This window comes from Meles meles, chromosome 15 (assembly GCF_922984935.1).
Source record: "Meles meles chromosome 15, mMelMel3.1 paternal haplotype, whole genome shotgun sequence".
NCBI lineage: Eukaryota > Metazoa > Chordata > Mammalia > Carnivora > Mustelidae > Meles > Meles meles.
Genome location: NC_060080.1, coordinates 25001886 through 25026818, shown reverse-complemented (window position 1 = coordinate 25026818; position 24933 = coordinate 25001886). Strand labels below are relative to the sequence as shown.

The window sequence follows — 24933 nt, the reverse complement described above, 5'->3', positions numbered from 1 at the left end:
TGAGAGTGCTATGGTTGTATGTAACAGATGCGTTACCCTGGCTAACATAGAGAGCCCTGCCGAGTCTGGCCACTCCCATGGCTTAAGTAAGCAAATGGTTTGTCCTTCTCATGTAATAAGCCTGGAGGCAAGCCACCAGGTCTGGACCTTTTGTTCAAGGCAGTCATCAAGATACAGACTCCTTCTAGCATGTGGTTTTTTACTGAGTGGTCCCTCTCTAGCTGTTACATCTGCTTTCCCAGGATCGGGAAGGGGGTAATTCAAACGTAGTGCCACCTGGAAAAATTGGGGAAGTCGTAACTTTTCCAAAAGCCTCACCTGGTAGACTGCCACCTTCATCTCAATGGTCAAGCTGTCCAGCAGGAAGCTCTGGGAAATCAGGTTTTATTGAGTGATCAAAACTGGGGTCCTATTAATAAGGTGAAGAAGAGAACGGGTAGGTACCGACCTTTCAGTATTCACCATAATACATATGTGATTTTTTTTTACATTGCCAAAAATATCTTTAAAGAAGGAGTTGATTTGAAGAATATGTAGAAGGAGGAAAGCTAGAGACATGGTTTTGCAGGGAAGACAGAGGAGGACATTAGAGCAGTGGAAGGACGTGTGTGAGCTTGGGGGTGACAGCAGGAAGGCCCTGTGAGGGAGGACAGAAGGGGTAGCCACTGCTCCTCCCTTGTCTGGCACAGGGACCGCCAAGTCCAATGAACTGAACTTCAGCTTCCTGCTACTCTCCTCCTTCCCCTGCCCCCCCCCCCCCCCCCACCAAGCAGGAGTGTCCCTGTGTCATTGGCATGGTCAGGGGCCCAGGACCCAGCCCTGAGGCTGAAGAGACCCATCCCTTCCCTCAGGCCTTGGCTGTGGGAGCCCAGAACCCCCATCAGAACCCCAGCACTGGAACAAGTGCTCAAGGACCCCACTCTCCGGGATGAGAATCAGACAAGATACTGCAATCTGTCCCACCTCTCCATCGTCCTCCTTGCTGGGGGAATGGCACAGCATCAACAGGCAGTGAGTAAACTGAACATGGGCTCTCCATTCCAGGAGCAACAGAGACCGTCTGGAAGACCCGCTTGACCATGTCTCTGTGGCTACCTTTCCGAGGCAGATGGAAGTTGGGGCGGAGGAACTCATTGCGGGGCTCCTCAGAGCTCTCCAAGCAAGACTATGAGGGCCTGAGGGAAAGGTGCCTGATGGAAGGCCACCTCTTTGAAGATGACAGCTTTCCAGCCAGTCTTCGCTCGGTGGGCAGTGGGCCCCTGCTGCGGAAGCTGCCGCCTGGCCTACAATGGAAGAGGCCTCCGGTAAGGGAGGAGGGTGCTTCCCCACAGTACACACACATACACACACACACACACACACACACACACACACACACAAGTCAGCCCAGAACCTTCCTTGGGGAGTGTTCCAGATGCCATGTCTTACTCACTGCCGTTGATCCCCAGGTGCAGGCAGTGGGTGAGTGCCCACATTCCCACTCTCCAGATGGAGAAAACCAGGCATGGTGCTGAAAGGGATCCGAGATGTGATCTCCCTCAGCCCCTACCCAGAAATACGCTGGGCAGCCACAGCCAAAGTACTGTTAGTCTCATCCAAGATGGCGGGGCATCCTGAGCCACCACCAATGCCATCGACCAGGGAGACACATTCTCACATACCTTCACTCTTAACCCTTAAATCAGGCCCGTGGAAGACATAAATTAAGAAGCTATTAATCACTTTACAGTAATGTTCTTCACTTTCTGAAGTGCTTTGACAATTCCTTTAAAAGGCAACTTATTGTGTTCAAAGACAATCCAGCCCCCACCAAACTTGCATTATACAATAATTTTCCTCAACATGGCTGGGGAACGAAGTGGAGTCAGGCTTGCCACAGATTCACCACCCTTCTGGGCCCTGTTCAGCCTTCCCATCAAAGTGTATGGCCCCAGATTAAGTCCCTTCTCTGTGCAAAATTTCCAAGTAGGCCTCCCAAACTAGATAGCAGCCAAGATTCAACTTTTCCCTGAAAATTTGGGAACTACTGATGTAGAGTCTGTCACAACTGACCTTGGGTGATCTGTGCCAATGCTGAACATGAGGGCTTTAGTTCTCACCTTGGAACAGAGACCGCCTGCCCCACTCCCACTGCCACCCCACCTGCATCTCAGCACAGAAAGGCAAAAAGGCCATTCTGTTGGGCAGTAGGGTAGGAGGGAGGAGGAGGAGGAGAATAAGGACAATGGGAAGATCTCTAAGAAAAAATATGAACACCCTCTAAAAGACATACTTCCATTTTAACAGAAACTCCAGGCAAAGGCATTTTGGGTACCAGTGCTATTTCTCAGGATCCACACAGAGTTCTCCAGGACTCTGGCTTCCATGGGCTGCAAGAAGGAATGAGAAATGTGATGGGCTGAATCCATATGCCAGCTTCCCTGAACAGCCCCGATTTCACATATATTCCAGATCTGTGTCCCCATAAGTCCAATCTTGGGGTATGGGAAACTACGGTCACTGTAGCTCAAGGAGCTTCTTGGTCAAAAGGACAATTCTGTCTGTCCCCTGCAGGAGTTACACAGCAATCCCCAGTTCTATTCTGCCAATGCCAAAAGGCTGGACCTGTGCCAGGGAGTGGTAGGTAAGTGTGTACAGCCCCTGGACATGCAGACCTGGCAGCCATGAGCCTGACCCAGCCAAGGCAGAGTGGAGTGGGAAAGAGTGGATCTGCGAGGTCCCAATGGGGGAAATGGCCACCCTGAACTCCACCTTGAAGTCTGTGTCCTTCGCCAGGAACATGATAATAACTGGTCCTCTGAGGGTACATGGGAATGCCAAAACTTTCCCCCAGGACAATCCTCATTACCAGTTTACAGGTCTGGGTTTTGTCTTGGGAGAATGTACTCACTCTGTTCTAGTCCCCATAATGAGTCCTTTTTGGCACACCAGTCACTAGATGGCCCATCTAGAGTCCAAGCAAGCCTATCCTCATCCTGACTTTCTTTTGGGGGGGACTAGGAAAAACCCGTGGCCACAAGGGAAGGCACAAATGTAGTGATACCTGTTTCACAGATGGGGATAATGGAGTGTGGAAGGGTTGAGACCTTTCCAGAAGAGCATAAATCAGTTACAGAAGCAGGACTTTAGAAAAGTGTGTTTGTGTTTGGGTCCAAGTTCCTGAGGATGTGGCCTTCAGGAAGCTGGTCCAGGAATGTGGTTCAATTCTTGGTGTCAAGTTGAGGTTCTTGCCAGTGCTCCTCCCCTACCTTCTGCTCACTCAACTGTCTTCCTCCTCAGTGTATCTTTCCCTTCTGCTAAACTGGGCTACAATCCCAGAGAGAAAAGCAGCTGGGACTAGGCATTTCTTGCATGTAATGTCTTCAGTAGATTCATGCAAACACCTGTAGAATGTAGGAAGAACACTGTGCAGATGCTGTGTGCTCTCTGGCTTAGGAGACTGCTGGTTCTTGGCTGCTTTGCAAGCTCTGACTTTGCACCAGGACATCCTGAGCCGTGTTGTTCCCCTGAATCAGAATTTCACTGAGAAGTATGCCGGCATCTTCCAATTCTGGGTGAGTAACCTGCTGGTGTCCCAGCCTGGAGGAATCCTTAGGAAAGAGGGGTCTCGGGAGAGTCGTATCTTTGCCCCCTGGGCTGACCATCTTCCACGGCCATCTTCACTCACTGGTGGTCACTTTCTCCTTCCAGTTCTGGCACTTTGGGAAGTGGGTGCCTGTGGTGATAGATGACCGACTCCCTGTGAATGCAGCTGGTCAGCTGGTGTTTGTCTCTTCCACCTACAAAAACTTGTTCTGGGGAGCTCTTCTGGAAAAGGCTTATGCCAAGTAAGACAACCACCAGAAATCTTTTCCCTTCCCTTTCCCCTCCCCCTTCCTTTCCCTTCCCTTCCCTTCCCTTCCTTTCCCTTCAGCTTTCCCTAATGGATGGAGTTGTTTAACAAGGATAGGAACTCAGTATATATTTTCTCCTTTGCCTCTGGGATGGAAAGAAGGAGTAGCAGGCACATGCCCAGGAAAGAACCAAGCAGGGGCTTCACTAGACTCATTTGGACCATCCTAGGCTACAGTATGAATGCCCCTTCCCTTCTACTCCCATGTGTACTCCTTCCCTGGGCAGGCTCTCTGGCTCCTATGAAGACTTGCAGCGTGGGCAGGTGTCTGAAGCACTCGTGGACTTCACTGGAGGGGTGACGATGACCTTCAATCCAGCTGAAGCCCCTGGCAACCTCTGGGACATCCTAACCCGAGCCACCTACAACAGAACCCTCATTGGCTGCCAGACCCACTCAGGGGTGCGACTGGGCTGTGTACCAGCACATTGTCCTCTTCTGCTGCCATCCCCTTCATCCGGCCGCTTCTGCTCTCACCTAGCATGGTCCCCAAGAACCCCCATCCAGCTCTCGCTCCTAGAGTCCTGGTGTTCAAACCCGAACAGCCAAGCGGAGCCCTCGGGCCAAAGTCAAATGCAGACGGTGTAGACAAGCAAGCTAACGGTGACTAAGTGTCAACCGGGTGCAAGGGGCTGTGCTTGCACAATTGGTCTTTACTGACTAATTTAGCAAAAACCAAGAACATGGAACTGGCATAGGGAGCCCTGGGTTTGGCCCCGCCCCCACGAGCGACCACCGTGTCACCCCACATGGGGGTTTAGCAGCTCCAAATCTGAGCTTGCCCTCTGTCCAAAGGGATGGGAATCATGCAGAATGTCATCCTGACTTAGAGGCTCCAACGAGTGGGTGTTGAAGAGCTTTGACAACTGTGAGGCCGCTGTGTGGGTCTCCCTCAGCCCTCCCCATAAGCCCTTGCTCCAGCCACACAGGTCCCCATGCCCCCCAAATAACCTGTACACAGCCACAGGCGGACAGGAGCTCTCTTGTCTTCTTCACAGATGGAGAGGGTGCTGGAGAGTGGGCTGGTGGGAGGCCATGCCTATACCCTCACAGGAATCAGGAAGGTGGGTGGAACCAACCCCCTCTGTCTCCCTTCGGGCTCCCCCTTCTCTCTCGGGGCTTCTCACCAAGGCTTTGATGAGCATTATTAGCTGTGCCCAGTCTTGGGGGCCAATTCTTTACCTGCTGAAGCAGGGGCTGGGCCCCCTGCACCTGTGCACCTGTGTTCTGGAGTGACGTGGTGGGTCCAGCCCGGGGCCACCTGCAGGGCAACGTCCCAGCCCCTCTGCGCTGAGGAAGCCCTGTCAGTCAGCCACCCAGCCCTGCTGGGCCTCACCGCCCTTCCTCGAGGCCCTCTTTGCTCTGGGCTACCACTGACGACCTTCCCGTCTGAGGTTTCCCACCCAAATTCCCGCTTCTTTCTCACACACTCCTTTCCGTCAGCCTCCTGGGTCCTTCCCATGGATATTCATCTTTTGAGCTGTGCTAAGCGTGGAGGGAAAGAGGCATCAGACAGGGACCCTGCCTACACAGAGCTCACAGTCAGGGATGGAGACAAACTGTACGTAAAAATGGGAAGGAAGCAAAGTAGAAAGTGGAGGGAAGAAAGAATAGATAAAAGGCTTTAGGGGCTCAGAGGTCGCTGAGGAGACATTTGCCTGGTTGGGTTGGGGAACGTCAGGAAAGGCTTCATAGAGGAGGGGGCATTGAGCCGGCCCCAGAAAGGTCAGTAGATTTGTCTGAGGGAGAGGGGTCCTCCTGGTGGATGGGGCTGCAGGGAAAAGCATGCAGGTTCCATCATCAAGGGCCTCCGATGTCCTCTAGACAGCCTGACGTCCCCAAGTCCTCCAGTTCCCTTTTACGCGTTTAGATCTCTTCAATGCAGCTCCCACCTGTCTTCCTCCGCCTCCCAAATCTGCATCAGTCATGTGTGTGTGCGCCAGGAGCTTTTCGTGTATTCTCATACTTCTTTAACAAGACTTAGATTTTATTAATATTTACTTATTATGTTATTTATATATTTATAATTATATAAATATATATACTTATAATATATAATATATATTTGTATATTATTATTATTTACTTTATGTCCATATTTTGTTTTATATTTATTTAACATATTTATTTTTAAATTCTTTTTTTAAATTTAAAAAAATTTAATTTTTTTAATTTTTAAAATTTAACATATTTACCAAAATGTAGCACTTACGATACACTAAGTCATGTTCCAGCTGGTTCACAAATGTTAACAATCCTCCCAACAACCCTGTGAGGGGGTGTTAGGGTCCTGGGCCTGCTGTAACAAATCACCGCAAATGGGGCGGGAGGGGGGGTGTTGCTTCAAGCAACGGAAATTTATTCTTTCACGGTTCTGGAGGCCAAAGGTCTGAAACCAAGCTGTCATGGCAGCCCGTGCTGGCGGGGTGGGTGGTATGGGGGTTGTGGTAGGGGGTCCTTCCTCACCTCTTCCGGCTTATGGCGGCTCCTAGCACTCCTTACCTTCTGCTGGAGTGCTCCCGCCTCTCCCTCCGCCTCCACGTGGCCTTCTCCTCTGTGTCTCCCCCACCCTTCCTTTCCCTTCTCTTGTCACTGGGTTTAGGACTCACCCTAATCCAGGGTGATTTTTCTTTTCTTTTCTTTTTCTCTTTTTTTTTCCTCTTCTCTTCTCTCTCTCTCTTTTTTAAAAAGATTTTATTTATTTATTTGAGAGGAGAGAGTGAGCCAGAGAGCACAAGCAGGGGACGGGATGCAGCAGAGGGAGAGGGAGAAGTGGCTCCCCACTGAGCAGGGAGCTGGACCTCGGGGCTTGATCCCAGGACCTGAGCCGAAGGCAGACGCTAACCTGACTGAACCACCCAGGCACTCCTCCAGGGTGATTTCATCTCAAGTTCCTTAATTCTATTGTCTGCAAAGACCCTTTTAATAAATAGGGTCACAGTAGGGCAATTGGGTGGCACAGCCAGTTAAACGTCCAACTCGGTTTCAGCTCGGGTCATGATCTCAGGGTTGTGGGATCAAGCCCTGTGTCGGGCTCTGTGCTCCGTGTGGAATCTGCTTGAATCTCTCTCTCCCTCTGCCCCTGCACACACTCTCTCTCTCACTGAAATAAATAAATAAATATTTAAAAATAAATAACTAAATAAGATCGCACTGACAGATATTGGGTAGATCTGTCTTTGGTGGGGGAGAGCGGTACCATTCAACCCATTACGGCAGACGTGGCTATTAGCTTTACTTTACAGATGAGGAAACAGACCCAGAGAGGGTAAGTAACTTGCGTTAGGTCTTGGCAGCTCTAAGAGGCAGAACCACTTTCTCTTCTCCCCGCGCTCACGGCCTTCCATATTCCACTTCAAGGTCTCATCTGGCAGGCACGGATCTCACCCAGATCTCTGCAGCATTTGCGTTTGGCACTCAGCCCAGCCACCAAAATTGCTTCTCATTTTGCGCAGGTGACCTGCAAACATGGACCAGAATATCTAGTCAGGCTGCGGAACCCCTGGGGCAAAGTGGAATGGAAAGGAGACTGGAGTGACAGGTGAATACCCGGGACGGGCTGGCAGGGGTGAGGACGGGGCAGGGCAAGCCTGCGAAGGAGGCTGCCATCTGCACTCCAATTCAACATCGTTCTTCGGTCTCTAGCTGCATCGGGAGAGCGTTCCGACGGTGAAGGTCAATCTCTCACATTTATAAGATGCTTAATGACATATAGACAGTTTTCTCCTTCATTATAATAACTGAGCTAATGTTTACTGAGAGCTTGCCAGCACTGTGCTAAGCCCTCTGAATTTTTTTCCTGCCCTTATTTTTTAAAAATAAAAATTACCTTGACTTCGAGCACGCAGAGACCTCTCTTATGTGCAAGCTGGCCTATCCTTCAAGCACTTTGAGTATTTATCTCTAATCCTCTGAACAGTGCTCTTGTAGGTAGGGAGTTTTATCCCCATTTTACAGATGAAGAAACTGATGATTAGTGAACGAATCACTTAAGGTCTTTGGAGTTGAATCCATGTTCTTTCCCGGGCATGGTTCAGTGTGCTCTTGGGCCCACTGGGTCAGAGACAGACAGATCCGGATTGGTCCGGACCTTCTGGTTCCGTGTCGTGACCTCCGGGACCTCTGCTCAGACCAGAATGTGAGTCCCTGTGTCACCCTCCAAGGATTTAGTTTCAGACAGGAGTCTGGGTGACGTCGGGATTCACCTCATTGTGTCCCCTTCCTCTGGGTCACAACCTGGTGTTGCCTGCTGTCTCATGTTTGAAGACAGTTGTCTTCTATATTTTGTTGCATATTTAGTTGTTTATGTGAGGAAATAATGCAGGAAAGCCTTACTCCCTTGTGATCAGGCACAAAAGTTCAAAACGATGGGCTTTGAAAATACATAGTACCAGGGTCAGTTCAAACGTGCTCGGACCTTTCATAATTTGTGACTTCGGGAAAGTAATCTGTTTTAGCCTCTGTTTCCCAATACCTAAAATGGCAATAAAAATCCCTACCTTGCAGACTTGTTGTTAGCCTTAGGTGAGAGAAAGTCTGCGAGGGGCCTGGCCCAGAGCTTGTGCCCTGTAGAGGATGAATTACTGCTACGTGTGGTTTTTAGAAGACGGGATGTAAGATTTAGTTGTTTGCAAAGCAGCACGAGGAGGAGGAGAGAAATAATGACACTTTTGAGCATCTCCCCCACATCCTCCACAATCCCTCATCCCCACAGAAACACCCGTTTTCTCTTTTCAGCTCAAGTACGTGGGAGCTACTAAGCCCCAAGGAGAAGATTCTACTGCTGAGGAAGAGAGATGATGGCGAATTCTGGTATCTGACCTGGGGACTTGGGACAAATGCTCTGGCCTCCATTTGGACACCCAGCCTGCCAATATTTACTGGGTGCTACACATGTGTCTGGCAGTCTCATGTGCAGAGATCACGAAGACCCGTTAGGGGCTCGCAGCTCCCGCAAACAGTCACAGTCCCTATGATGAGAGCTGTGACTTCTGGCATGGCGCCCGGTGGGCACTTAGTGCTGAGCAAGGGGGCGGCCACCTCCTTCTCCCCGCTTTCCACCCTATCTCTTGTATCTCTCAAAACACTCAAACCCAAGGTTTTGTCTTTCCTGGCCTGAAAGAGAGATGAGGAAAGAAGGCATTATAAACTCTAAGCCACCTCGGAGCACCATGGCCAGACTCCCACCCACCCCAAAGCCACTCACCCCCTTTTATGAGAAGCCGCCAAGACGCCTTAAGTGGATGCTGTTTCTGGGTGTCTGATGGGAGCCCCACCTGCTCCCCTTTCCCTTCTCTTCTGGCCCTATTAACTTCCACCCTTGTTCCCGGGGGCCCTCTTCCCCCATTCTGCACACTTTCTGGACTGCTGCGACCCCCCTCTCTTTGGAAGTGGTCGCTGAACTCAACAGCCCTGAAAGTACTATTAATTTCCACTTTACAGATAGGTAAACGGAACATCAGCCAGTGTGGATAGCTTGCCTTGGGTCTCAAAGTTAGTGCGTAGGGGCTAACGCTTTTATCAATGAACAGTTGAGAACTGACTTGTGCAATTATTATTAGACATTTATATCTCAATCGACCAGCCAGGAATGCCCCAGTTCAGCTTTATCATTGCAATCAGCACAGCACGAAGGTTTCCCCCTGGCACGCTTTGCAGGAGGCTGCTTCCAGAGACAGGCTGGGGGTGGAGGAGTTTTCTCGGTGGCCCATGTCCCCTGATGCACCCTCACACTGATCGAGCCAGCGCTGCTCTCATGTGTCCCAGGCGGGCTCAGCTGGACAGAAGGGCGAGCTCACCGGGCTGGGGCTGGTGGGGCTGCTTGGTTCTGCCCCTGCTGTAGTCCTGATGAACGGACATTGTGCTGTGTCCCCGTCCTCTCCACAGGATGACTCTGAAGGACTTTAAAGCACATTTCACGCTTCTGGTCATCTGTAAACTGACCCCAGGCCTGCTGAGTCAGGAGGTGGGCCAGAAGTGGGCCTGCACCCTGCGGGAGGGGAAATGGGAGAAGGGGAGCACGGCCGGTGGCCGGATGAAGTCACCCCGAGGTAAGCAGGTGCACAGGACCTGGGGTTCTGGGGGCTGGGGCGGCAGCTTGGCCAGCAAGGGTGGGGAGGCGGCCATCGCGGGGGCACCTGGCTGAGTGTGAGGGATTCTGGTGGTCGAGCCTCATGCTCCGCCTCTGGGCTGCGTCCTCCTCGGCCCCAGGAAACCACAGGCACACATGCACGGTCGAAGGAGGGGGGTTCAATCTTTGGTTTTAGGACAAGGCCATTTCTATGCTGAAACACCCACCCCTTAAAGGCAGGCTTGAAATAGTGATTTTATCCTATGCATCAGGCCCTCCTTGCCTGGGGATGGGTGGTGAAACAAAATTAAGGATTCTCAGCTCACCGGTCACAGGAGGCAAAGGTGTCTGAAATCTCAAAGTGGAGAGATTTGATCACCGTGTCCCTTTCTCCACGCTGGACGTGCTGAGCCATCTCTTTGGAAGGAAAGACCTGTAGGGTGTGATCTCGGGGGGCCAGGTGCCCTTGGCTCTGGCTTCCCTCTTGCACCACAGTGGTCCTCCCAAAGGCTGAAGTTGCCCTTCAGCTAAGGCTTTGTCCCTGATAAAATGCAAATCTCCCTGAGATCATGGACCTGTTCTCAGTTAGTTAGTACCGTCCCTTACTCAGGCAGTTAGTGCTTATGGGGCACAGAATCTGTGCCAGGAACCGTGCTGTGCAAAGGGGCTATGGTGATGAGAAGAGCTCTTTGGTCTGTGTGTCTGTAGAACACAGGGTGGGAGGGGTTGGGGGGGTGATAGAGGGGAGGCTGGGAGCCCCACTCTGTCCAGTTGGACCTCGGGGTGGGAATCTCAGGACAGGTGCCCTGGGTCTGTGGGAGTGTGATGCCGAGGGAGCCAGGGCCTGGCTCACCTCACTGCGTCCTGCTCCAGACACATTCTGGAAGAACCCGCAGTTTCTGCTGTCCATCTGGAACCCTCAGGAGGACAGGAGGTTCCCGATGCCCTGCAGCGTGCTGGTGTCCCTGCTCCAGAAGCCAAGGCACCGGCACCGGAACCGGAAGCCTCACCTCGCCATTGGCTTCTACCTCTTTAGGGTGAGTGGGTCTCCTGGGCATGCAGCCTCATGGGGCATCTCCCACCGCTGGGCATCCTTCCTCCTCGTTTCCTGTCCTCTTCACCATCTGTATGTCTACACACAGATCTGGGTGCCGACCTTGACTCTGTCCCTTGGGAATATGTGATCTAGAACACATCACCTGCGGGCCCTTGAGCACCCACTTCTTCATCTGTAGAGTGGGGACGCTGATATTTATGCAAAGAGTAGACCAGAAGGACGTCGTGTGCCAGAGCGCCTCATAGTGCCCGGCACACAGTCCGTAAAATCAATATGCTGTTCTTTTCCTCTCCCCAAAAGTCAAGGTTGCCTTCCCTCACCCAGAATCCGAGAATTCCTGATTAAAATGTCACTGACGAGAACAGCAAGTCTTATGGGAGAGACGGGGGGGCCCCTGGGGGAGCCTTCTTACATATCAGCCTCCGTTAGTTTGTGCTTGTGGAAGAGCTTCTTTCCCTGCCTAAGGAGGCCTCTCTTTTCTCTGCTTTTCAGTTGAGCAAGGTGAGTGCCACACTCGACCAGCTGGCCCCGGTTTGGAGTGATGTCACGTGACAGGTTCAGCCTGACTGTGGGAACCTCACGGCAGGAGCTGTGAGGATGTCCGGCAACAGTGCCGAAGGGATGAGTGCTTGACATTCTTTCACCCAGGGACCGTGAGAAATCCTTCTGCCTCCATCGGGCCATCTCCGAGCCTGGTGCAGAACCGATATATTTTAGAATGTGTTAAATGTAAGGTTAAATGAACTGACATGTGTTTCCTCAGCCCCACAAAGGAGCAATGGTGCCCATTCCTGACACGTTGTGGTTTTTCCTTTTCTCTCCTCACCCCTTTATCCCTCCCCTGGAGCAGGTTGGGTTTGGCTAATCAGAGACCACCTGCATCCTGTCTCCTGGCCAAGGGCCCCAGGGCCGGCCACAAGCCCTGGGTATCATCTTAACTGGGGCTCTTCCATCCTCTACCCACAGTACTATGGTGACCCGAGGAGACTTCCTCCTGAGTTCTTCTGGGAAAATGGCCCCCTCAGTTGGCCCGAAGCATTTCTCACAGAGAGAGAAGTGAGTCAGGAACTACAGCTGGTGCCCGGGACGTACGTCGTTGTGCCCTGCACGTCTGAGGCTGGCCAGGAGTCGGAGTTTCTCCTGAGAGTCTTCTCCAGGAAGCACATCTTTCAGTAAGGATCCAGGACTCCCCTGGCAGTTGGGGGCCCCCTGGCCAGGGGGGTATGGAGGAGGAGGAGGCAGAAATGGCAGAGGATGGAGTCTGTGTGACCAACACAGGAGAAGGTAGGGAGAGCAGAGAGCTCCCTGTATGGAGAGCTCCCTTCTCCTCTTCCTCCCTGCCCTCCTAAGAAATGAACAGTCTGTTAGACATGCGAGAGAAAAAGCTAGAACAGGCCTCCAGAGCTCCAGAAGCTCAAGGCCTGGAATGGGATGTTTGAGCAGTGATTTATGCTACACTGTGTCCCATGCAAGCATTTGTCTACACAGGGTGTTAGCAGAACATCAAGGAGGGGGATCTGAGGCAATCTCCCATGGTCCTGGGGGCAACGGGGGTAGCATCAGGGAGGTGTTAATTTCTAGGAGATGCATGGGGGTTGTGCACACGAGGGGAGGCTCTCATCAGTGAATTGGCTTGGATCTGTAAGTGTGTGCGAGTGAATCAGTAGACACACTTTCCTGCACAATGTCTTCTGCTCATGATTGTTTCAACATGACAGCCCTCCAGGGCTTAGAATCCAGTTCTCTTTCTTTTTCATTTCATGGTTTGGCCCTACGTAGTCTGACTTGACCTTGAGCCTCACTGCCTAGCAGTGCCGAGTTGTATATATGAGGGGGAGTTGCTCGGTGTGGGTGGGGACAGTGGAAGGCATGCCGGGCGTGGAGATGAGCAACAGCCCCAGGCACGTGGAGAGGGACCAGCAGTGTGTGGGGCCACGTGGCTGGACTGTTGACTCCAAGGAGAGGCGGGGGAAGAGGTGTGACAGCAGGGTGAGCCCACATGGCAGATCAGCTAACAGACTTGGAGGAGGTGTTCCCTGGGGAGGGAGAATATTGGCCAAAAGGCTCCCAAGATGCCTGCCAAGAATTAATTCTGCCCTTTGTTTTCCTGCAGTGAAATTGGCTGCGACGCCAGTGCTGTTTTCTCTAAGGTGCGTAGGCAGGTGGGATTCCCCATGCTGGGACCATTTCCAAAGAATGGTGGGCTTCTCCCCTCACGTTCATGTGTCTGGGGAAGAAGTCTGCAGATCCTGAGGTCCCTACTCTATGGCACTCCTACTGTGTTACTTACTGTGCCCTAAGAGTCCCTAGGTTGTGCCGTTTTTGCACCAGGAGAACTGTCCTTCTGGTCGGGTCCTTGTCATGGAGGGCCCAGAGCCCCGGGTACAGGAGTTCTACATTGACTTGCTTCTGCTTCTTTCTACCTGGTATTTCTTTTGTCCATTTCGCTGTTTGCTACTTCCCCAAAGGCAGCGAGAATTGGAGAACCAAAGGAGGTGTAAATGCTGTAGTAGAAAACTTAAGATGGTGCTCAAGGTCCGACTTAGGATTTCTGGGGCTGGGGGGGTCATGAGACATGAGTGTGTGCATGAGCGTCCATTGATCCAGATGAATGATGAGGTCTTTCTGTGTGTCTGTTCCTCTAGGAAATAGTGGACCAAAATGAAGGGCAGGATGAATTCTTCACGAAACTCTTTGAGAAGGTAAGTTGGCCAGAGGTGGGGGCGAGCAGAGGGCAAACCAGGGGATAGAGTGGAGCCTAGAATTCCATGGGGGGTGTGTTTGCAGTCGCCTGACCTTGGGCACGAAGTGTGATGTAAGGTTACTCTTCCCCAAACTGCCACTTTCTATTCACGTCCTCAAGTTTTTAGACAAGTAAGCGGAAGAGAACTGTCTCCAGAAGACTCCTGTAAAATACGAATCTGTTCTTGAAAGCGACATTGATTCGTTAGTTGTAGGAGAAATAGCTTTAATATCTAATTCCTGAGAAGATGGAATTGAGAGTTTAGGATCATTGTTGGCAGTGGTGCAGAGCATGATGACAAGGGGGCCTGGCGGGGCTGGGGGGGGGCAGCCCAAGGAGGAAGACTCCTTTGGGGGTCACCTAGAGAAGTGATAGGGCTGGGAAGAGGGCATTAGGGAAGAGGAGGGTCTGGGGCTGCATACCTGGTCCCCTTGAGGCCTTTCCTTGCACTGACCCAGATCACAAGGCCAGAGGTAGGGCTCTGCAGGACACTCTGTCCCTAACCTGCAGGACGCTAGATCCGTTGAGGAATAAGATATGAAGTGCACTATGGGGCGCCTGGGTGGCTCAGTGGTTAAAGCCTCTGCCTTCGGCTCAGGTCATGATCCCAGGGTCCTCGGATCGAGCCCCGCATCAGGCTCTCTGCTCAGCGGAGGGGAGCCTGCTTCCCCCTCACTCTCTGCCTGCAAATCTGCCTACTTGTGATCTCTGTCTGTCAAATAAATAGATAAAATCTTTAAAAAAAAATGAAGTGCACTAGCAATCTGGCGTCTGACTGTGTAGTGATGTCATTAAAACTAGAAGAGCATATGAGCTCCTTGTGTTGCTCTGGATTTAATTCACAATATGCCTGCCCCTCATCTTCTCTCATCTTCTCCCCTGGCATTTTGCCTAATGTAGCCAGAGAGGATAGACAGAATCTTACATGTGTTGTTCATAAATGTTTTCCTCTATACCAGGGATTTCCAAACATTTTCTGTTGCAGTCCTTTTTTCTTTTTTTAAGAATTTATTTCTGTTGTGGTCCTTTTATCAAATGGAATCTCATTGAGAACCCCAATATATATATATAAAACAGATAAAAATATATTATGAATGTGTATCTATTTTATAAGCTCACATTGATGATACATTTCATATGTATATTTTAAAGTTAAAATTTTTTTTTAAGATTTTATTTATTTATTTGAGAGTGAAAGAGAATGAAAGAGAGCACAAGCAGGGGGAGCAGTTGAGGGGGAGAAGCAGACTCCCTGCTGAGCGGGGAGCCGGATGCGGGGCTCAATCCCAGGACTCCAGATCATGACCTGAGCTGAAGGCAGATCCTTAATTGACTGAGCCACCCAGGAGCCCTTTTAAAGTTACATGTTGGTATAAAAGTTGCTTCTGATGAACTCAGAACTTGGAGCCTTGGCTGAAGATATCTTTCATTTTTTTTTTTTAAAGATTTTTATTTTTTATTTATTTGACAGAGAGAGATCACAAGTAGATAGAGAGGCAGGCAGAGAGAGAGAGAGAGGGAAGCAGGCTCCCTGCTGAGCAGAGAGCCCGATGTGGGACTCGATCCCAGGACCCCGAGATCATGACCTGAGCCGAAGGCAGCGGCTTAACCCACTGAGCCACCCAGGCGCCCCTTGGCTGGAGATATCTTATTAAGAATAAAATTCAAACCAAATTGTTTGCTGAACTCCTGAAGCATCTTGATAAAAACCCAGTTGGAAAAACACCATTATTACAATGCTTCCTACAAGTCCTGTCCTGCTAGGGTTTCCTGGGCTTGACCACCCCCTCCATCCCCCCAGGCTTACTTACTCTGCCCGGAAGGGACATATATGCCGTGCTGAGCAGGTGCGGTAGTGACTTCCCAGCCCCCTTCTCCTGCAGCCCCTCTGCATCTAATGAGCCTTCGGTAATGATAATTTTCTCCTGCCACTCTGCTCCCACTTCAGTGTCCAGAAATAAACGCAGTGCAGCTGCAGAAGATCCTGAACCACATGACCTGGCCAAGTGAGTATTTCCGAGTCATCCTGTAGGACCCAGGGGGCATGGCTGTTCTGAACTCAGGGCCTGCTCTCTTTCCCCTGTGGGACCTGTGCGTTGCTGCATCAGGGCCCCCTAGGCAGCTGTGTCTTACACCAGAGTGGGTCATGTAGCTGTAGAGGAATTTATACAGCTTGGAAAATAGTTATTTTCTTTCTTATTTGGGGGGTTTTGTTTCATTTTTGCTTTGCTTAGTTTGAGTGTGTAAAGATGTATGGCTGTGAAAATAAAGATTTCTGATGTTTTGCTAGTTTGAGAATATCTGAGTACTTCTTTCTTGGCATATAGCTTCCATGTGGAAGGACTGTACCCAGCCTGGCCTGTAAATATTGTATTTATATACAATATAAGTATTGACTAGCCCCCCCCCACCCGGGAGCCTTCTAATAAACTCATATTTAAGTTGAGCAACCTACTAAAATTTGAAGGAGGGGAGCACATCCCCTCAGAGGGCTACAAATGGCCAGTGTGGATGCCTTCATATGAAACCCGAGGTAAATTATTAAGAAAGCTTAAAGCCTGTGGAAAATTTTTTATATGGGTATTTCAAGTGGGAAGCACATGATTTCTCCAGAGAGGAGAATGAAGTTCAAAATGAAAAAAAGTAAACCAAACAATTAAAGAGTATTTGCCACCTAACATATGTGATCGCTTCTCCTTTATATGAAGCCAAGACTTCAGACCCAAACAAATTATAGTCCAGGGTGTTGTATAACTCAGAGCTTGAAATAATGTCCAGATGGTTCCTCATTGCCAAATTCAGGTATCATAAAAGAGCCAGGAGGAGAGATTCTAGAAATTATATAATATAAGAATCCCCCCCCACACACACACCCCAGAAAATAAATTCTAGGGAAATTATCTAGAAGAGATGGCTTGAGCACATTTATAATTTTTTACATGTTTTGAACACAAGTATGCAAAATGGTTTCCCAAAGAATGTGTGGACGGATCCCTTCCATTTAGTCCTATGAGAGAATTTTTGGATTGACAGGTCAGAGAACTACTGTGGTTTTGGGCGAAATCCTTGGTAAAGTATCTGATGGAGAATGATGACATGTGGGTTGAGAAGTGGCAATAGAGACGTAGTCACAAGTCTGATGACCATTCCCAAGAGTTACATAAATACGAAACCAGAGGGGGTAATTCTGTGTCATAGATGAGAGTCGGCAAGTATAGATGAGAGTCCCAGGTTTCTACGCTTGGGCCCCTTCACTCCCTCAGCTTTTATCAATGACTCAGAAGAGGATGCGGGAGGTGGGCTTATCAGATTTGCAGATGGTGCAAAGCTGGAAGGAATTCTGCTATAATAGAGAGCAGAATTGAAATTCAGAATGCTCTTAACAAGCTGTGCCCAAGCCCAAAAGATGAAACAGAGTCAGGATGATAATTAAAAACTGCCATGTCCGCCTGGGTGGCTCAGTGGGTTAAGCCGCTGCCTTCGGCTCAGGTCATGATCTCAGGATCCTGGGATCGAGTCCCGCATCGGGCTCTCTGCTCAGCGGAGAGCCTGCTTCCCTTCCTCTCTCTCTGCCTGCCTCTCTTGTGATTTCTCTCTGTCAAATAAATAAAATCTTTACAAAAAAAACAAAAAAACTTGCTTTTTAAAAAAAAAACAAAAACAAAAAAAAACTGCCATGTCATTATTTTTTTTTTAACAAAAATGATCGCATGAGTTCCTGGCAGATGAGATCCCATTTTCATGGCAGCTTATGTGAAAGATATCTGGTTAATTTAGTTGACCTGGAACTTAACACGAGCTCACAGTTTCAAGTTGCTGCTAAGTAAGCTAATCTAAATTCAGGCTATATTTAATGGAAACCTTTAGATTTGTATTTTTGAAATTGCGTTCCAAGGAGTATTAGACACTATGAGGTTTTAGGAAGTGTTCCATGAAATAGAAGGGGTTAGACTCTGTGGTCAATTGTGCTTGGGAAATTCTGCATTAAACAAAAACAAAATTTTAATCTTGGCTTCTCAGTACCTATTATAGGCTACGATGCATGGTGAATGGAGAAAAGGGTCCATAAATGCAAAATATTTCAAATACAGTTGAACTCAAAACTCTTTCTCTGCAGAACATCATCATTGGAATATAATTTGGGGAATATAGCTTGAGGATTTGGGAAGTCATAGCCCCGTTGTACTGTGCTTCATTAAACCACAACCGAAGGAGTGCATTCTGGTCTTTGTGCTGCAGGTAGAGAGAAGATGGCAAAGCACGGGGTCTAGAGGAAGGCAAGGAGAGCTTAGAAGCCACGTTTAGAGTGGAGGGGAGATGTTGAAGAGACATAGGCCTGTTTATGCCTTTCTGGAGGCAGAACTTGGACTAGGGACTAAATTTTGTAGGAGGTTCCTTTGGAAGTAACCTAAATTCCTCCCGACTGGAGCTCTCCATCCGTACAAAAAAGCGAACACCCATAACTGAGACACCGTCCACCAAACATCTGAAGAAAGGATCCCCCAGTTTAGGTGGGGCTCAAACAAACTGATCTCTCAGCTCTCTTGCAGATTTGGGGATCCATGACTCTGTGAGGTACCTAAGTCCTAGGTACCTGGGGCCACGGTCACCGGCCTACATGGAGGCAAAGCTTCGCTGTGATCGGGTCGTCTCTGCGGGGTTTTATGGTGCTCCTTGGGTGAACCACCGCTGAGCCTTCTCTCTCCACTGCCCTCTTGTTCTTACTCCCTGCTACCCTCCATAAATGACAGTCCTTTGAACCTACAGGTGGCCTAGGCAGCTCGGCCTCTTCCTGTTCAGAAAAGGGCTGTGCCATCCTAGGGCCGCCTCCATGCACACTCTTTCTGTCCTTCTGCAGGTCTGGGGAGCGTCCGGCCTCTCTTCAGCCTGGATGCCTGCCAGGGGATCCTGGCCCTGCTGGACGTATCTTTTCAGGTTTGTGGCAGGAGGCCCGCTGCTGCTGGTGGAGAATTTTGCATTGGGCCAAGCTGCCTGGGTTTGAATCCCAACCCAAGCGCTTCCTAGCCGTGTGATCTCTGACAAGTCACGTAGCCTCGTTGTGCGTTCAGGTCCTCGAGTGCAGCAAGGGAATGCTATTAAAAGCTGCTCTGTAGAATCAGCGGGAGAATGTGGGGTAACCCAGGCCGGTGCTTGGTGCTGTCATCCAAGGAGTCCTGAGTATTACCTGTGAATAACAAGAATCTTATTTGCCGATAGTGGGGATGAGGCGGCCGCAGGTGCTGGTTAGGAGCAATCCTCCGGGTAACAAGAAGCTGCCACAGGAGCCTCAGGCTCCCGAGTTTTCCAGCTGGTGACCAGGCTATGGCTGCTCCTCTTTGCAGAGCAGGAAACCAGAGTAAGCCCCGTGGCACGCCACCGACTCTCTTTTCCTGGCTCTCGGCCCTGTGATGTTTCTAGCAAACCCTCTGCCTTTCTAAGTGGACAATTGAATCGCAGTTTCATTATCCATGGTACAGAGAGGCACGTGGAATGGATAATATGTGGCCGGGGTGGGGGGAGTGAAGGTTGCAAGTAACAAAGGTAATCTTTGCAGAAATGTTGCAGAGGATGGCGTGCGGCGGCAGGCAGGTGTGCTAGGCGTCGGGGGAGGGCCCAGCCTTATCGCCGGCTGCATGAACCTCAATAGGATCGTACTCTCTGAGCCCCCATTTTATCATCATCATGAGGTAGTGAATACCTACTTCACCTGGGAGGTGAGAATGAAGTAACGTAGGTCAAGCCTGTAACTCGGGCTCCAAGAAGACCTGCGTGTGGCGGTATTTGCAGTATTTGCATCAGTAGCTCTGATGCAGAGCTATTTAGACATGATCTACAAGGCCCAATCATTAAGCTTTTAACGTTTTATAAAATGACTAAATGTAAGAGCCGCCCTATGATGGACTCCCTCCAGAAGCTGGTTTTAACAATAATGGGGGGAAAAGTGACCTTTTTTTTTAAAATTTAAATCCCATCAAATAGGCTGTGTCAGAATATCCTGTCTCCCTAAGTGCTAGCTGTGGTCATCACCGTCATGCCCCCTGTCCTCAGACTTCTCCCCGTGCGGGTGTGTTTCTGGCTCCTTCTGTCCCTTCCGAGCAAGGGCGGGGGCGCTCTGGGCTGGACAGACCAGCCACCAGAAGCCAGGCAGGGCTATGAGACAAGGAGCAGGGCTGTCCACCAATGGCACCCTGTTGCGCGGAGGGCCCGCTGCTGCTCCCAGAGGTGTGACAGCAACTCCCCAGGCGGCTTTGACCTTAACCCTCTATCAGCTTAATGCATCCGGCACTGTGAGCATCCAGGAGTTCAGAGACCTGTGGAAGCAGCTGATGCTCTATCAGGTAAGAACAAGTCTCCCCCAGACCTCCCTGCAGGGGCGGGGGTGCGGGCAGTGATGGCAGCTGTGCGAAGCCGTGTAAGCACCCCTCCCCTTTCAGCTCCGTGTATCCCCGTGTTCACCCCGCGACTCCCCTCCCTTCAGTGCGCCCGCCTTCCCTCTCTCCTGAACTCAGCCTGTTGCAATAGTTTCCTGGATTTCTAAAGGGCACATCTGATCATGTTGCCTCCTTGATGAAAGCATTTTGAAGACTCCCTGTGGTCTTTGGATAAGGTCTGAGCTCCTTAGCAGGAAACTTAAAGTCCTGCATCAGCTGACTTCTTCCTCCTTGCCCCGTTCTTACTCACCACCATCCCTCTTGTCTCCTGGGTCCGAAAGCCGGCAGGCCTTCGAAGTTCGGAGAATGCGCCTAAGTCAAGCACATTTAGCTATGCTCAGACTGTCTATCCGCGTGACAAAAAAACCCTGCTCCTTTTCTTAGAAGCCCAGACCCTCTGCCTACTCCTGTCCTGGCAGCAGGCCATGCTGGCGGGGTCCCACGATGGCCGCTGCAGCATGGATGCTGGGGCACAGCGGGGCAGGGGGGTGGGGGCGGTTGGCTCACAGGTGATGCTTGCAAACGCCTGATTCCCGAGCCTTTGGTGTGGGTTCTGTGCAGGAGGTTTTCCACAAGCACGACAGTCACCGGTTGGGACACCTGAACAGGACTCAGCTGCGGGCGGCCATGAGGGACGCAGGTGAGCCCAGGCCCAGCAGGTCCTGCGGGGCGCACCTGCTCTGGGCCGGGAGGGGTGGGGAGGAGCATCACTTCTCAAGTAATCCCAAGGCACAGAGCTGCTCCCTGGGTCCAGAGGCCTGAGGCTGTGGATCTGCAAATCACGGAAACGTGTGTTATCACTGGTCACAGCTGACAGTGCTGAAGGTTGGGGCAACCACACGCTGGTTTAGTCACCCACGCCCAGGGCTAATCCCCACTTAACAAAGAAGCAGTTACAGGTCAGAGAAGTTAGGTAATTTGTCTGGAGCTTGAATCCAGGACTATCAGACCCCAAAGGGGATGTTCTGGACCACTCTTGGACAGACTGCCTCCTGCCTTGAAGGCCAGCATTACACTCTATAAAAAGATTCTCATGCTGGTGGCCTAAGGGGGCAGGAATGGGGGGCTGAGATGGAAATAACGTTAAGGGACTAACTAATTGAGCAGTCCATACTGAACCCCATGAAAGAAGACCCCCGCATTATCAGGATTCGGGTCCCAGAAGGGGAGGGACAGCTGCAGGGGCTTCAGGTGGAGGGGCGGGGGCACGAGGTCCCCAGCACCCATGGGGGGGAATCTCTGTCTGACGCAGGGATCGTGCTCAGTGACGACGTCTGCCAGCTGATGCTTGTCCGCTACGGCGGCCCCCGCCTCCAGATGGACTTTGTCAGCTTTGTCCACCTGATGCTGCGTGCAGAGAGCATGGAGGGTGAGCTGGTGGGAAAGAGGCAGGGCAGGAGCTCCCCCTGCACTCCTTGTGCATTGCCCCCTGTCCCCAGTTCAGGCAAGAGAGAAGACAGCTGGTGGGGCAGAAACAACGGGCCAGGAGCTATAGGGACACGCTGGCTCTATGCCCGAGAACCCTGCCTGCATCACCCCAGACTCATGTACACCCCACCTGTCCTTGGGCCAAAGGTCTGAGGCAGCTCTCTTAACCTCATAAAGTGTGGCCACATGGGACTGAAACCAGGCTCCTGGCAGAGGGGACAGGTAGGAGGAGCCAGTGGCTAATGTTTCCATCACACGTTAGCTGTGTTCCTTGCTGCTGCATTTTCACAGGTGCCTTCCAGAACTTAACCCAAGATGGCAAAGGGATATACCTCCAGAAGCCAGAGGTAAGCCTTTGTCCATGGGGCAGACTCACTCCATCTTAGGCAGAGGGGGCCACAGTGGGTACAGGCTCTTATGAAGGAGCGGGGTTCTGGGGCCTTCGTTCTGCTGAGCTGAGAAGGTAGCCCCTCACTCACGGTACTTCTCCATTCGTTGGTCCACTCTTTACTGAGCACTCAGTCTGTGCTGGGTGCATAGGCAGAGACCTAGACCCTGGCTCAGTGGACCCAATGACTGTGACCGCTGTAATGCCCTGGGACAAATCCACCCAACTTCGGCTGTGACAGCAACACTCACTGAGTTCCCCAGTTACACGTCTGGGAGTCAGTGGGTCTCGGTTGGCTGGCTCATGGTGGGTGGGTGAACTGGGGGCTTTGCTGGTACCTTCACTGAGGAAGCTCTGGCCAGGCTGGTCTCATTGTCTCCAGACAATAGCAGAAGTACAGGGGAGCGAGCTTACACACGCAAGGTCAGGCACATCGTGTTGTGCAATACCTTCTGTTGTCCAAAGCAAGTCACATGGCCAAGTCCACCTCCAACACATGGGGGAATAGTCTTCTCTGTCATGAGAGGCACCTCAGAGCCTCTTGCAGAGGGCATGGACACAGAGTGGGCAAGGACCCAGGCCAGCAATGAACAGCACAGACAAAAATAGGGCAGCTGGTCTGAACAGGGCATTTCACAGAGGCCTTTTAGGAGGTAACATCAAAGTTGAGACCTTGAAGATCAGAAGGAGCCAGGGAGGCTGAGTGGAGAGTAGGAAAGGCTCGGGCTAAGAGGGAACTGTGTGTGGTCCTGGCGGGAGTAGAGAGAATGACAAAACTGGATCAAGAAGAATCTGAAAAGATCAAGGTCAGATCTTTCTCAAGAGCTGGCCTAGCCTTCCCCCTAGGGGCAGCATATTCTGATCTTGTCTGGGTAGCCTCTTCTCACACCTCATACAGTGGTTTGCATGTAATAGGAGACTTGACAAATGTTTGTTGAGTGAATGAGATGATAATGCCAACAAGACAAATCTGGGCCTGACACCAACAGTCTTCCCTGATGAATCGCACCGCACGGATTTACTGAGCACCTACTCTATGTCCGACGTGGCTCTAGGTAGTGTTTGCTGCAAAGACATTGGACTCTGGAATTAAATTATGTTTTTTTCTTTGTGAAAACACATCCTCCATTTAGACTGCTTAAAAAAGGTCTAGTAAAAGCAGAGGTTTCTTCCTTGACCTCAAATGTCCATTCTATGTAGTATCTTTCCAAGATATCGGGATACTCAGCACGTGTCTTGCCTCAGTCACAGTTCTATCTGAATGTGAAGCTAGGATTCAGCGGGAGGGGCAGTGGTTAGAATTTTCTGGGCTCATCTCCATCTCAAATCCCCAGGCTCATGTCCTGATCCCAGGCAGTCCCTCCATAGCGCAGGCTGAGAGCCGGGAGAGCAGGAAAACATGACTGTGCCGTTGACATGGGCAGCCCACAGCCCGAGCTGGATCCAGCAGCACAGTGGGCCATCATGGCAAGAGAACTGGACTGAGACCCGAGGTGAACCCATGGCACTGCTTGTAACTAGCTGTGGGATCCTCGGCAAATCAACTTCAGTATGCCTGGGCCTCAGTTTCCCCACATGTGAAATGAGTGACCTAGGTCGTCTCTAAGATCCTCTTCAGCTCTGAGTATCTCTGGCTGCATGAGAAGGAGATCCTCAGGGCTATCCAAGGACATCTACAGGGAGTGGCAGCCAACTGGTTGGAATTTCACGCTGGTTTTCTCTGATGCCATTGGTAACTCCAACCTGGTCATCTTCATCACCAACATCATTAGCAGTATCGTTCTGATGTAACTGGCCTGGAAAGTAGTTTCTCCAGAGGTCCTCTGTATGTGAGACAGAGGGACTGTGCATCACACCCACATAAAGCTGTCAGACAAATGGGCCCATAAATGGAAACATGTAGACGAGCTGTAATGGATTTCTGTTACCCAGTGGGTCCACACACCTGCACACTGCTGTCCCGAGCATGCCAAATCGAATTCATGGCAGAAAATTGCATTGAGAATTGAATACAGAATCAGCCTGCATCTTGGGTATCATCATTCACTCACACCCTGAGAAGTCAAGGTTGATTATATTTCAGGTTGATTTATACTTACTACCAGATGGTGTGGTCCCTCTGGCTAAACCATCCATTACTATCCTGTCTCCATGGCTTCTCAGGAACAAGGGGGGAGGAAGTCCCAATCCTGTGTCAGGCTCCAGGGTCTGGTGACCGAAAAATGAAGCACCCTTAGCTGAATGTCAGAGATCTGCCTGAACTGACCATAATTTGCTTCCCCATTATGTCCAGTGGCTGATGATGACTCTGTACTCCTGAGAAGGCTGGGGCCGTGTCTGTCTTCCCCGAGGACTTCGCATACGACTCAGAGGTGGCTTTCGGCGGACACCAATCCACATGCAACCCATTTACTGTCCACGTCTCCAGTCATCATCTTCTCAGAGGGGAAGATTTCTTTTCTGCAGACCTCTCCTTTGGATAGGCAAAAAGGGAAAGGAGTTAGCAGAGATTGCCTTGGACTTGTAAAGACCAACAGCCATTCTTGGGCCACAACCTTTTCACAAGGAGAGATGTTACCTGATGTGACCTAAACAAACTGATTCCAGAGTTGGTGTCTCGACCTTTAACAATCCTGCCTTCATGACCGTCCAGCTTCAGTGACCTTAGCCGAATGTTATCCCATTTGGGGCAATAGTCTAGGTTTCAAGATCTGAAGAGAGACTAATATCCCCTTAAAAAACTGCACCAGCGTCTAGAAATCGATGGAGACCTAGGCCAAATTTCAGCTGTGTGGAAGTGGGGTGAGGCTCCAGTGAGCGTTCAAGAACACAGAAAATGAGAGGATTGGCAGAGTCCAGGGGGGTTGGGCAGGCTCTGACCTTTGAGGGCACTGGACAGTCTCCTGCTACAGTATCTCCAGGTG

At 50.7% G+C, this 24933-nt stretch overlaps 1 protein-coding gene across 2 annotated transcripts; it reads left to right on the top strand.

The window, feature by feature from the left end:
* The first annotated feature begins 1079 nt into the window (after nt 1-1079).
* CAPN14 (calpain 14) lies at nt 1080-24329 on the top strand. Of its 2 annotated transcripts, XM_045979897.1 has the most exons (21): nt 1080-1304; nt 2554-2623; nt 3436-3554; nt 3691-3827; nt 4120-4294; nt 4891-4956; nt 7348-7433; nt 8630-8704; nt 9779-9942; nt 10836-10999; nt 11512-11520; nt 11986-12191; nt 13133-13169; nt 13665-13721; nt 15711-15768; nt 18621-18685; nt 20032-20100; nt 20755-20833; nt 21446-21562; nt 21913-21968; nt 24303-24329. In XM_045979897.1, the coding sequence occupies exons 1-21, from the start codon at nt 1080-1082 to the stop codon at nt 24327-24329; spliced, it is 2061 nt and encodes a 686-aa protein (XP_045835853.1). The 2 variants fall into 2 exon arrangements, with proteins under 2 accessions (XP_045835853.1, XP_045835854.1); XM_045979898.1 differs by lacking the exons at nt 1080-1304; nt 2554-2623; nt 3691-3827 and having other exon boundaries at nt 3532-3554.
* Nucleotides 24330-24933: the final 604 nt, after the last annotated feature.

What these genes read in the sequence shown, in the direction of transcription:
- CAPN14 (XM_045979897.1), top strand. Translation starts at nt 1,080, where the DNA reads ATGTCTCTGTGGCTACCTTTCCGAGGCAGATGGAAGTTGGGGCGGAGG. An exon ending in GCTGCCAGACCCACTCAGGG is followed by an intron (nt 4,295 to 4,890) that starts GTGCGACTGGGC and finishes TCTTCTTCACAG; the next exon opens with ATGGAGAGGGTGCTGGAGAG. An exon ending in GCGTGCAGAGAGCATGGAGG is followed by an intron (nt 21,563 to 21,912) that starts GTGAGCTGGTGG and finishes GCATTTTCACAG; the next exon opens with GTGCCTTCCAGAACTTAACC.